Source organism: Lampris incognitus, chromosome 3 (assembly GCF_029633865.1).
Source record: "Lampris incognitus isolate fLamInc1 chromosome 3, fLamInc1.hap2, whole genome shotgun sequence".
Taxonomy (NCBI): Eukaryota; Metazoa; Chordata; class Actinopteri; order Lampriformes; family Lampridae; genus Lampris; species Lampris incognitus.
In genome coordinates this window covers 53,367,877-53,381,872 of record NC_079213.1, presented here as the reverse complement: position 1 = coordinate 53,381,872, position 13,996 = coordinate 53,367,877, and the positions used below count along the sequence as shown (strand labels likewise).

General features: G+C 45.5%; 1 protein-coding gene across 1 annotated transcript in view; it reads left to right on the top strand.

The window, feature by feature from the left end:
• The window catches only part of szt2 (SZT2 subunit of KICSTOR complex), a 176,826-nt gene that overhangs the window by 40,230 nt on the left and 122,600 nt on the right, over positions 1 to 13,996 (top strand). The window contains exons 25-29 of the mRNA XM_056276743.1: positions 4,755 to 5,078; positions 8,864 to 9,071; positions 10,279 to 10,326; positions 11,914 to 12,041; positions 13,576 to 13,843. Of these exons, the coding sequence (XP_056132718.1) occupies positions 4,755 to 5,078; positions 8,864 to 9,071; positions 10,279 to 10,326; positions 11,914 to 12,041; positions 13,576 to 13,843 (976 nt within the window). The remainder of the gene's footprint in view (positions 1 to 4,754; positions 5,079 to 8,863; positions 9,072 to 10,278; positions 10,327 to 11,913; positions 12,042 to 13,575; positions 13,844 to 13,996) is intronic.

The window sequence follows — 13,996 nt, the reverse complement described above, 5'->3', positions numbered from 1 at the left end:
GCCAGATTAGGCTGTAGTACCATATGTGCTTTTCCTGTGGCAAAATGAAGACAGTCAGGGTGCATTGAACATTTATGAATATCGCTGACCCACTTAGCAGATTCCAGTGCCTCCAAAAGCACAGTCTTAAGAGCACTTTTCCATCTGCCTAATTCAAAGGCTCAAAGGGGGGGGGGCAGCACATCCAAAACAGTTGATAAATCCCATGATGGGGCAAGCTGTTTCGATACCGGTCGCAGACAGCAAACACCCTTCATAAAATGGCAAAGGGATGTTGTGCCACCGCTTTAACATCAAAACCTACATGGCATGCTGCAATAGCAGCCAGGTATACCTTAACTGTGGAGAAGGCTCTGCCCTTATCCATTAGGTTTTGCAGAAAGCTGACAATTTTGGGCCCTGAGCACTGGAAAGGCACCTCCTGTGACCTTGAACACCAGTCCTCAAATGCACACCATTTGCAGTCATAGTTACCTGCTAGAAGAGGCTCTGTTATTTTGAATGGTTGTTAAGACATTCTGTGGAAGTCCAACCACATCCAGATTTAGCCTCTCATGGCCCAGGCCCAGAGTTCTAGCTGCTGTGGGTTAGGATGAAATATCTCCCCTTGTGCCTGTGATAGCAAGTCTCTGCATAAAGAGAGAGGCCACAGTTGGTCATAAAGGAGCTGGATGATGTCTTCCAACCAATGTTTCCCTGGCCAATGAGGGGCTATCAGGATGAGTGATTAGCCCCTCTGTCACACTCTGGTCAGCGTGGGCGGAATCAAGCCCAGAGGGGGAAAACCATAATGCAGAACTCATGGCCACTTCTGTGCAAGTGCGTCTATCCCCTTCGTGCACCCTGGTCTCTCAGAGAAAAGAACATGGGGCACTGAGTGTTCTCCTGTCAAGGCTTACAGATCCGCGTTGGGGCAACCGTAGTGTACCTGAATCTGATTGGTTACCTCTGGTTGGAGTTTCCGTTCTCCATATAGAGGATTGCCTCTGGAGAGTAAATCTGCCCCACAGTTCCATACTTCCAATACGTGAATGGCTCTCAGTGACAGGAGATGCACACTGCTTCACAGGCTGTGATTCAATGTGGACAACCGAGGGGATCACAGGCCACCTTGTCTGTTGATGTATGCCACCACAGTTGTATTGTCTGACCTTACGAGCACATGATGAGCCCTTATAAAGGGAAGAAAGTGCCTCAGTGCCAGGGATACTGCTAGGAGTTATAGGATGTTGATGTAGGTGAAACAAAGGTGAGGAGCCCAGACCCCTTCACAAATCTGCCCTCGTGGGTGGCTCCCGATCCCTGCAGTGATGCATCCATTGTGACCACCTCCCGGGTCAGGAAGGGTCCCATTGGAATCCCATGTGTCGAAAATATAGGGAGTTTCCACTGATGAAGTGCCACAAACATTCCACTGATACCTCACATAACGATAATATAATGCATTTAATTTAAAGGGGCCTTTCATGATACTCAAGGTCACCTTACATCAAATACAATAAACAACAAAGCAGTAAAAAACATTAGTGCAATCAACAATAAAACACACAATAAGCAGTAGAGCATACAATAGCAAGGAGTTAAATCAAGATGAAGATGATGCAGTTAATGCTGTTAAAGGGAGTAAGCTAGTTTAAAAAGCTGAGTTTTAGGAGCGGTTTCAAATTCTGTAATGGAGTCCAGTATGTGTATGTGATGGGAAATGGCGTTCCAGAGGTTGGGTGCAGCATAAGAGAAAGCCCTGGCACCCATTGTGCTGAGGTTGATGGCTGGTAGTGCCAATACACTTGCTGGTAAAGACCATAGGGACCGAGATGGAGTGCAAGTCTGAAAATCTGTGAGATAAGCAGGGGATAGATTATGAAGTGCTTTGAGTGTTAATGATAAAATTTTAAAGTTAATCCGCTGTGACACAGGAAGCCAGTGTAATTGAATCAGCAGGGGAGCGACATGTTCAGTGGACTTTGAATGTCTAATAATCCATGCTGCAGAATTCTTGATGAGTTAAAATTGGTGAATAAGTTTGTTGGGGATGCCTGTCAGGATCACATTGCAGTAGTCAATGCATCATGTGACCAAAGCATTGAGTAAGACTTCTGATGAGTGTTGTGTTAAAGTAGGGCGTAGTCTGAAGATGTTTCACAGGTGAAAAAAGGCAATTCGAGAGACATTGTTTATATAACTGGAAAAGGAAAGGGTACTATCGAGGATAATACCAAGGCCCTTAGCCTGTGAGGAGACAGGTATGGTGGCTCCAGCAATGGGGAGTGAGCAAATACTAGTTTTCGAGAGTGTAGATTTAGTGCCAATGATGAGTATCGTAGTTTTACTGCTGTTGAATTTCAAATAATTGTTAGTCATCCATATTTGTAAATCATGGAGACAGGCAGTAAGAATACTGGAGGGGAGAGTGGAAGTTGGCTTAGTGGACACATAAAGGTGTGTATCATCAGCATAACAGTTGAAATGGATACCAAAGTTCTGGAAGATGTTGCCAAGAAGGGGGAGGTAAATAAACAGGACTGGCCCCAACACTGAACCCTGTGGAACTCCATGAGGAGCTATCAAACTTTCTGACCGGTAATTCTGAATCAGTACAAAATGTCTGGTCTGTAAGGTAGGAAGCCAACCACTGATCCACAGTACCCCAACACCAATGCTAGCCAGATGATCCATGAGGAGCTGATGGGATATAGTATCAAAGGCTGAGGTGAGGTCAAGGAGAATGGGGATAGAGAGTAGACTGGAGTCAGCTGCATGAATGAAGTCATTAGTGATCTTAACCAGGGCTGTTTCTGTGCTATGTTTGGGGTGAAAGCCAGATTGGATTTGTTCAAAGAGATTTTTGTTATCAAGGTAGATCTGGAGTTGAGATGCAACTTCCCTGTCAAGGATTTTGGAGATGAATTGGAAATTGGAAATAGGCCAGTAGTTGTTTTGGTCATTAGAATCTAAACCAGGTTTTTTCCAGAGTTGGTCTGATTATGGCAACCTTCAGTGAAGGGGGAACTGTACCAGTGGACAGAGAGGAGTTGATGATGGAGGTTATCAGGGAGATGATAGAGGGCAGCATATTTTAACTAGGGTTATGGGAATTGGATCCAGGTGACATGTGGAGGTGCTGGACTTAGTAATAAGTTCAAAAATAGGATTTTCAGTTGGAAGACTGAAGTCACATAGGACAGTGGATGGGGACAGTTTCAGAGCTGGGTGAATCCAGTGCTGCCTGAGTGTGCTGCACTCAGGCAGGCCACCCATATTGGATGAGTATCCATAGTTGATATCTTAGCTCCGCACACACAGTCCCATTGTGGGGTTTTATTGCTGGCATGGGTGTAAGTGATGGTGTAGCTGGAGTGCTATCAGCTGGTATGTTGCGCTTCAACAGTGCCATGGTGAGCGAGTTTTGGCAAAACTTTCGCAAAATCAGAAGTTAGCAAGCAGGCAGCTAGTGTGGAGGCTAGCTAGTCACTATAAGTAATGAGAAAGCAGGCATTGCTACTGCTGGTTCAGTGGCTAGCTTGGGCTAAGGTGCTTGATGCTAGCTACTGTTGGGTACCAGGCTAACAGGTGAGCCACAGTTAAGCTGTATGGGGGCAGCAACAGTAGCGTATATCACTTCTCCTTGAAACCTCAGATTTCTATGGCGAAGAAATTGGGATCCCATACACTATGCAATAAATAAATAAATAGAATAAAAAATTTAAATTTTTTTATTGTTTAATTTAATTCATGTTTTTTTTTTTCCTTTTTTTCGGGTGGCATGCCAGGCGGGGTGAGAGTGTGGTGGGGGACTTTGTATGGGTCTGTCAGGAGGGTGGTTAGGCAGTGTGTGTGTGTGTGTGTGTGGGGGGGGGTGTTGTAGTTGTGGGTCCATTGTTTGATTGGTTTGTGTTTGAAAATTGAAAATAAACCTTGTTTAAAAAAAAATCTGTTTTGTGACCTGCCCTGTATAATTTAGACCCTTGTGATGAAGGTCTTCTACTTTAATCCTGTCTGGTCTTTTAATCTTTTTTGTCCATTTCCTTGTCCTGTTGGGTGTAATGTACGATTCTTAATATTACACAGAAAGACCCAGCGTTGCCAGTGCCACACTAGCTATGACTCTGGTTATTCTGATTTTATGCATATTGTGGTGTTTACAACATTTTTCAAAGGTTTTGACAAACTATCACAATACATCACATTATTTGTGGTATAATAATATATCACAATATTTTGAATTATGGGGGGCACGGTGGCACAGTGGTTAGCACAGTCGCCTCACAGCAAGAGGTCCTGGGTTTGAGCCCCGGGGTAGTCCAACCTTGAGGGTCGTCCCGGGTTGTCCTCTGTGTGGAGTTTGCATGTTCTCCCCGTGTCTGCATGGGTTTGCTCCGGGTGCTCCAGTTTCTTCCCACAGTCCAAAGACATGTAGGTCAGGGGAATCGGCCGTACTAAATTGTCCCTGGGTGTGTGTGTGTGTGTGTGTGTGTGTGTGTGTGTGTGGGTGTGGGTGTGGGTGTTGGCCCTGTGATGGACTAGCGGGCTGTCCAGGGTGTCTCCTACCTGCCACCCAATGACTGCTGGGATAGGCTCCAGCATCCCCGCTGCCCTGAGCAGGATAAGCGGTTTGGGTAATGGATGGATGTTGAGTCATGACACTTGTTTGGTGATACAAATCATATCGTCAAATTTTTGCCAATAAACAGCCTTACTTCCAGGCATTCATCAAGATCTGAAACAAATTGATAAAAGTTTGTTTTCTTTTACAGATGTTGTCATGTTGATGTCATCAGGACTGGAGACAGAGCCACAGAGCAGTGTCGGTATGCAGGAAGACGACACTCTCACTCCCAGCAATAAATCGCTGGCCAACTCTCTCTCGGACTCCATCAGTGGGCTGGAGAGATCAGAGTCTGGGCAGAGCTACTCCAACAACTTGGGTAGGAGCTCCAGCAGTGGACCTCTTGGCCTCAGATCTCCTGTGCTTTCCCCAAGCTCGGAATTCCAAAGTGTCCCTTTTGAAAGTTTGACCCTGGACCAGGACAGTCTGGACAGCAGAGAGTCCGAGTGTGAGATTGGAGCTGCAGGCTCAGGTAAATGCAACACTGCTGTCATATGAAAAATGCACATCTTGGGGGAAAAAAAAAATATCCTAATTTTGAGACAGCACAATTTTTTTATATTTTGAAACTGAATTTTGTTATCAAGAAAAAGAATATGGAGGGCTACCAAAAATGGGGTTGTTTTTACCTGATGACACAAACCCGAGAGCTTGTTCTAGCTAGAGTTGTTAGCACAGCAGCATGGCTCTCAGTGGAGAACTTTAATTTGCTCATGTGGCTGTCTTGTGCCACTCTGATGATAAAATGACTGTCTTGGATATATTTGTATTGGTTTCGGGCCCCGAGACCTTAATATATTGTCTTGATTCTGGAATCTGCACTCCTGCAATAGATGGATGGATTGTTAGATGAATAGATAGACTTGTTATTTTCTTTCCTTTTGCAGTCCTTTTGTTTCTCTTTTGTTTTTCTCCATAATGTCAAAATGTCTGATTAAAAAGACCAATCAGATGTTAAGCAATAAAAACTGCGGCTAATTTTAAAAGGTATGGGTTTAAATGGTCAGGACCTGCAGATTTACTGTGATCGAGGCGTCTTATAGATTTGTGTACAGCTTCAGCAGTAAAAGGCCCAAGGGAAAACTTATCAACAGTTTCCAAATTGTCAAAAGTACCTATGTTGTCTTTCCTACAGCGCAGAAGCTGCAGCTATCCAACTAGCTCAACTCTTTCTGGCAAATGGTGACTTGAGCCATAGTAAGCCTGTGGCTCTTTTCACCATCTTACACAGGTGGAGTGAAAACTGGAACAAAAACAATATAAAAAGTCACCATTTTGTTGGTAGCGTGCGTTTTTTCAAATGTAAATACATGTAAGGAAAACCCTTTTTATTACAAACAAATCAAATGCTTTTTCATGTAAATAACCTTTTTAACATTAACTTAAAAGTACAACAATGAAATTATTTACTTAGGACATTGCCTCTGTGGCGTTTACAGTGTGGGTTGTCTCGTATTTCTTTGGGTTTATAACGAAACGAACGCAAACATTAGACAAATTCAGCTGGCTTCCTCAACATGACTGACAGGATGTGATGACTAACACTTATCAAAATAAAAGTCTTGTCAAAATAAAAGTCCACCCATCATTTTGCCTTAAAGGCAACATAGTACCCATTAACAGAGTTCACAGTGGTAGGTTGAATCAAACAAGGAGCCACAGACTAAAAAGTGTTCATTAGAACAGTCCAACATTGCAGATTTGTCAGTTATAGAGATGGAGTCTTTGAAAATGCAGGGGGGGGCAGTTCTACTCCCTTAGACCTGGCATATAAGGATTTAATGGCCTCCCGAAATGCCAACAGCAACCATCTATTAGATTACTCTAGTTAAAAAAGGACACTGCAATTACCCCCGTGTACAAGAATAGAATAACATTAATCTACTGCCCCTTTTCCACTACATGGTACTGGCTCAACTCGACTCAACTCGCAGAGTGTCGTTTTCCATTACCGTAACAGTACCCCCTCAGTGCTGGTCTTCATTGATTTTGGTACCCGCTCCAGTTTTTTTTTTGGAACTTCGACAAAGGTGGTACCAGAAAAGTGGTCACAGTTACCAAAATGCCGGTACTTTCCAGTAATGGAAAGCAAAAAAGTCGAGTTGAGTTGAGCCGGTACCATGTAGTGGAAAAGGGGCATACTACTCCTACTACTACTACTACTACTACTACTTTCAGCTGCTCCCGTTAGGAGTTGCCACAGCAGATCATCCGTTTCCATCTCTTCCTGTCCTCTGCATCTTCCTCTGTCACACCAGCCACCTGCATGTCTTCCCTCACCACATCCATAAACCTCTTCTTTGGCCTTCCTCTTTTCCTCTTTCCTGGCAGCTCCATATTCAGCATCCTTCTCCCAATATACTCAGCATCTCTCCTCCACACATGTCCAAGCCATCTCAATCTTGCCTCTCTTGCTTTGTCTCCAAACTGTCCAACCTGAGTTGTCCCTGTAATATACTCGTTCCTAATCCTGTCCTTCTTCATCACTCCCAATGAAAATCTTATCATCTTCAACTTTGCCACCTCCAGCTCCACCTCCTGTCTTCTCATCAGTGCCACTGTCTCCAAACCATGTAACATAGCTGGTCTCACAACCATCTTGTAAACCTTCCCTTTAACTCTTGCTGGTACCCTTCTGTCACAAATCACTCTTGACACTCTTCTCCACCCACTCCACCCTGCCTGCACTCTCTTCTTCACCTCTCTTCTGCACTCCCTGTTACTTTGGACAGTTGACCCCAAGTATTTAAACTCGTACGTCTTCGTCACCTCTACCCCTTGCATCCTCACCATTCCACTGTCCTCCCTCTTATTCATGCATATGTGTTCCATCTTGCTCCTACTGACTTTCATTCCTCTTCTGTCCAGTGCATACCTCCACCTTTCCAGGCTCTCCTCATCCTGCACCCTACTCTTGCTACAGATCACAATGTCATCCGCAAACATCGTAGTCCATGGAGACTCATTATGGACTCATCATAGTCCATGGAAAACAGAATAACAGTAATCATTAGATTCAAATCAAGTGCAGGTTTTGAAATAAAGTTTCATGGTCTGAGTCAAACAACCAATCAAGGTTAGCTAGCATATAACTAGTCAATCACAGGAACCCTGTACAAACAAGGGTCATCGTGATTCCATGTGTCTCGGTTCAGCGCAGTGGTGTGCACCCGAAGTTGTGTCAAGAGCAATGGCAACTTGTGCTAAATTTCCAATACGTCCTTTGCCTACAACGATGTATATTACAAAACAAGCCAAAGGAGGAAGACCTTTGAGGAGAAGAGAAAGAAAAAGAAAACGCTAAATAAAAAGAAGTGCAGCATCAGCAATAATGCAGACATTGTACTGGACCGTTGTGGTGAAGAGGGAGCTGAGCCAGAAGGCAAAGCTCTCAATTTCCCAGTCAATCTTCGTTCCAACCCTCACCTATGGTCATGAGTTTTGAATAGTGACCGAAAGTGTGAGATCGTGGATACAAGCGGCTGAAATGAGTTTCCTCCGTAGGGTGTCTGGGCTCAGCCTTAGAGATAGGGTGAGGAGCTTGGACATACAGAGGGAGCTTGCCTCCTAGCACCTTCGTTTGGAGGTTTTGCGGGCACGGGCAACTGGGAGGAGACCCCGGGGTAGACCCAGAACTCGCTGGAGGGACTACATGTCCAATCTGACCTGGAAAGACCTTGGGATCTTCCAGGAGGAGCTGGAGGGCGTTGCTGGGGAGAGGGACTTCTGGAGTACCCAACTCAGTTTGCTGCCACTGTGACCTGACCCTGGAGAAACAGCCGATGATGAATAATGAATGAGTGATAAATGATATTCCAAAAACCAATTTATAATATGGTCCCCGGGTAGGGGATGTATCAGATATTAAATTGATAACAGCAGACACTGTGGAAGAGTGGGATAATTTTTACGGGTACAATTGGGCGAAAAAGGGGAAAAATCAAAAAAGAAAAAAAAGAAGAGTCCATTAAGCGATGGGGACAGGGTGGAAGCCAATTTAGTTTAGATGAGGAGAAACTTTGGCTTCAAGCAGATAAGACCAGTGGTAGAATGGAAATAAGGAGAGAGTTAATGAGTGAAACTGGTTCTTGAACCAGGTTTGACAAATCTACACGGGTCAGCTCCATTATCCCTCTGTTAAGCAGGTCAGGATATGTACTATAAGATTTGATTGCTAAATAGACAGTTTTGCTGGAGCATACTTCATTTTTTTCACCAATCACCACAGCTGTTTCTGCTCATGATATGGTGTGCTAGTGCCGGGAGAGAGAGAGGGAGTGCAGCCCTGTGAACCAAAGAGGAGAGACTTCCACATCACCTTCAGCAGGCAGGTGTCCCAGCAGAGCACCAGCGATGTCAGCCAGCTGCGCTGCCCTGTCTATGTCTATAACTGCTCCCTGGACCTCCTGAAGGACCAGCTGATCCACCCCAACTCCAGCCGCCAACCCAGGGACATCTTCTTCAGGTACTGACTTTGTCAATTGAAATAAATTAAGGGCAGGATCCAAATTACTGCAGATGCGTCAAAACTGATACGTACATTTAAGGTCGGGTAGATAGCAGGCTGAAAGAGGGTAATAGCTTTGGAGAGAGTTGCTAAACGCGACACATCCCATAGCAAATGCTTCACGTAACATTTTCTCAAGTTATTTAACCTTCGTTTAGCTGGGCAGTTCAACTCGTCTTATTTCTATCAAGAGCCTGGAAGAGAAGTTGGAGGGAAAGATCATATTCATGCAAACACTAGCCACCGCTAACCACTGGGCGGCATGGTGGCCCAGTGGTTAGTGCTGTTGCCTCGCAGTAAGAAGGTCCTGGGTTCAAACCCCAGGGTTGTCCAACCGTGGGGGTCATCCCAGGTCGTCGTCTGTGTGGTTTGCATGTTCTCCTAGTGTTTGCGGTGGGTTTTGTCTGGGTGCTCCAGTTTCCCCCACCATCAAAAAGACATGCATGTTAGGGTTAATACTCCTGTCTGTGCCCCTGACCGAGGCATGGCAAGACGAACTGGAGTTGGTCCCCGGTGCTGCATGGCGGCTGCCCACTGCTGCTAGCTACACAGCTAGGATGGTTTAAATGCATAGAGGAATTTCCCCACGGGGATCAATAAAGTATCTTAAAATCAAATCAAATCAACATTCACACTACAGCCATATTCTTCCGCTGGCGTGTTTAGAGACTTGGGACCTTGCTGAAGGTCACCTTGATGAGTCTTGCTGAGGAAGACAAAGAGTACATATCATTTGACTACACTTACAAATAAGTCTCCAAAATTCTGTGCATAAGCTCACTTTTCTTACCAGAATGCAACTGCTACATCCATGTCATCAAAAGCTCTTCATCTTTTTTCAGAAGGTGATAAGAGCTTCCAAATGTGTCCATGTGTATTGTTTGTTAAAAGTAGTAGATGACTTTTGCATTATGTTTGCCCAACACTTAACTTACCAAAAAGATACCAGTGCTCAGACTTGGTCCTGGCAGTGAAGAAGTGCTACTACTGCATCCCTGTTATGGGGGGAGACATAAACTATCAGTTTATTCACCTCTCCACCCCTCTATCATGTAACTGACTCTTGAATTTTCTGAAACGTCAATGGTCAATTCATGATTGTCTCAAGGTTTGTTGGCCCGTTGCTAACATGTTCATCTCTGGTTGTCTCCTTGGTTGAGAATAGACCTCAAGACGCTGAATCCTGGGAGATGTATCAGCAGATGAAGTTCAGGTAGCAACGCTTGGTTCTTCCTTTCCTGTCCTCCCCTTTTCTGGTGAAGAGATATTGAGCTATCATTGGAGGGGTTTTGGGCCTTAAGCGATACTGGTGTAATGCAGCATGGGAACCAGTGGGGAAAGGGGTGCAATTGCAGTATTGCAGGCTTGAAGAACCATCTCACTTTCCTGGTCCTTACTCACTTTTGGCTTTGTTGCATCATACAGGGGGGAGGTACACTCTTAAGGAAGTGATGAAACACACACTGAGATTTTCCTGCTTGCAGAAAAGAGCGCCACCTCCAAGCTCTCTGACACTGATTTCCAGCCACGTGCGCATGCTTTGAGACTACATAGGATGTTTACTGTTTATTTAGGGCAGGCTAAACTGGGAATAGTTTCAGGAGTGATTCAAATGTTATTTCTCACTGCCATGCCTCTTTGCCTTGTCGGGGATTCATTGATTATTGTGTCTCTGGTCAGATACTAATCTTTTTTTAACGATCTGTCTGTATTGTGCTTTACATGTGAAAATCACACGCCTCGAGCCCTGTTTGATAGTACAACATGTTGCAGTAACTTCAACCTGAAATGGATGGTTATAGGTCAGGTACTTCTGTTTGGTCGGTGCAGCTAATGCTCTGAGTGCTGCTTTGCATTTGATTGCTTATGTCATCTCTGGGCTCTGTTAGGTTGCCTTCTGATCGTATACCACAGTCTGGACAAACATGCTTCATCACAAAAGCACCGCCCCGTTTAGCGCTAAACTCTTTTTTCTCCGTAGAATTCCAAGATAGATTCATTTTCTAAGTGGCCCATATTACAGGTTAAATGCATGCTGTATGGGGCGTCTGGTTGGCAGGCGGTCTATTCCATTGCCTACCAACACGGGGATCGCCAGCTCGAATCCCTGTGTTACCTTCGGCTTGGTCAAGTGTCCCTACAAACACAATTGGCCGTGTCTGTGGGTGGGAAGCCGGATGTGGGTATGTGTCCTAGTCGCTGCGCTAGCGCCACCTCTGGTTGGTCAGGGTGCCTGTTCGGGGGGGAGGGGGAACTGGGGGGAATAGCATGATCCTCCCACGTGCTACATCCCCCTGGTGAAACTCCTCACTGTCAGGTGAAAAGAAGCGGCTGGCGACTACAAATGTATCGGAGGAGGCATGTGGTAGTCTGCAGCCCTCCCCGTATCAGCAGAAGGGGTGGAGCAGCAACCGGGGCTTGGAAGAGTGGGGTAAATTTGGCCAAGTACACCTGGGGAGAGAAAGGGGGAAAAATAAATATAAATAAATAAATACTGTGCTGCATAAGCAACGCATCACAGCCCTTCCGTTCAGTTTCTGCTCATTGTCAAGTGGAAATCCTAATGTAGAGGAGGTTTACATTGAATGAGACTGTACTTTTAACGTAACGTAGCGTTTCAAACTAGCAGGAAAGGAGAGATAGAGCTTTAAGAGGCTTGACTTTTGTAAACTCTCATCATGGCTACTGCGGCGCTTGCAGATCTGCAGAACACCTTGCCAACTGAGCCTGTTTCTTTCCCCCAAACGGAGTTCACATTTTTTCTTTGCTTTTTAGTCAACATGTTTGTACCTCCCATCAGATCCCTGTCTCAGGAGCGCAGCAGTGCAGCCTCCTGGACAGACCTCTTGGCTCAACCCCACAAGCACAAGGAGCTGGCTAACTACTGTAGCCTCCTGCAGGAGCATTACCATCAGAGCTACGTGAAAGGTCAGCGCTCTTTCTTTTGTCTTCCTTTTTTGTTTAATGTGTGTGTGTGTGTGTGTGTGTGTGTGTGTGTGTGTGTGTGTGTGTGTGTGTGTGTGTGTGCGCACGTGCACGTACACGTACACGTACGTGTGTGAGTGTGTTGGGAGTGGAGTTGGGGGAAGGCATGGGGGAGCATTCTCAACAGACTTAGGTCGAGGGAAATCATTTCTTCTGTTCGGTGTTGAAATAATATGACAGCAATTCCTGAGGAAGTGGGTGACCGACAACTTCTAGATCAGTGGCCTCCAACCACCGGGCCACGGACTGGCACTGGGCCACAAAACATTTGCTACCGGGCTGCGAGGAAACAATATGATTTGGGGGACCCCCCCCCAAAAAAAAACAAAACCCTGAACAATAAACATTATAGCTGGCACGGCGCAGTCGCCTCACAGCAACAAGGTCCTGGGTTCACTGTCCAAGGGAACGAACGCCAGCCAGGATGACTGTTGGAACTGCCAGTCTGCACGGGATAGCAGTTAGCTTAGCCTGCCCTGCTTCTGCGTCCTGTCAGACCGCCCTCAGTGCTTCTTCCTCGGGCACAACTCCAGGGAGGGGCCGAACCAATGCCAGCTCTCCCAGCCAGACACCCTCAATACACTCCACACATCAACAGCAGGCGAGGCCGCTGCCAGACCGCCATCACTGTTATCGGAACAACCGGTCTGCATGGGCTAGCAGTTAGCTGAGCCTGCCCCGCTTCCGCGTCCTGTCAGACCACCTTCTAACTATGTAATTTAAGGTCTGACGTACATAGTAGTAAGCATCTAAAAAGCTTTTGAAATGAGTTTCAATTTGAAATATTGCCATTTTAAGTTTTTGTAAACTTTCCTGATATTGGGTTTGAATTGGACATGGTTATGCTCAGACATTTATTACGAAAATTGCACAATTAATTCCGCGAACCAATCATAAAACATCCACGTGGAGCCAACACGTATGGTTGTGAGAGTTCTGTTTGGGACCAACCCTGGAAAACACCGGAAGGGGGAACCCTCCCGACACCGCCGATGCTCCATCATCCCTCGGAGCTCACGACGACGGACACCGTTAGTAGCGCTGCTGTAGTAGCGCGAGCCCGTTTGGGATTGAGGTGCAGACTAGAAGAGAGGTTCTTTACATGCACAGCGATGCACCTCGGGGCCCGTGTGGAGAGAGTTTTCAATCAAACCGAGTCAGTTGTTAATTAAAATGTGATCTGCTACGCCTACACAGTCTCGAGAAAGGGTCTTAACAGCAAAATGAACTGTTTTTGAACCAGGTCTTCTGACAGTCATGAATGTTTATTTTCACTCAGATTTTTGAGGCTGCTCAGTGAGACACTCAACTTTGACATCATATTTGCATTTTTTCTATTTCAAGCCAAATTTACAGAGGCTTTAAATTGAATTTGGATTAAGAAGAAATCAAAACTGCATTGACAGGTGTCTAGTTTCTTGTCATTGGGGACAGTTGCTGATGGCTGTATGGATGATTTGCTCTTTGTGGTCTGTAGCTGTGTACCGGAGCCTGCAGCAGTCTTACAGCATTGGCTCCCAGGATGTCTTGACAGCAATGGACTACTGTGAAGAGTCACTCCAGGAGATTGACATCACCCCCTTTCTGCAGACCCTCTGTGGCCACATCAGGGTCTTCCGTGAGCGCAGTGAGGTCACAGGTCAAGGAGCAGTTGGACAGTCTCGTAGGAATCCTGCGACATTCATTATCGGAGAAGCTGAAGAGGAGGGGCCATCAGAGAGGCCTTCCATGGCCACCTCATCCAGGTAAAACTACAGAATTGTTCAGACTTCTTTTGAGTTGCAGTTTTAGTTTCCATATGCACTTGCCGTTGATAAAGCAACTATTTTCAAAATGCAGTTATTCGTTAAACAAGGTGTAGGTCAGACAAAAACCTCATAAGTGTCTTATTAGTAAAT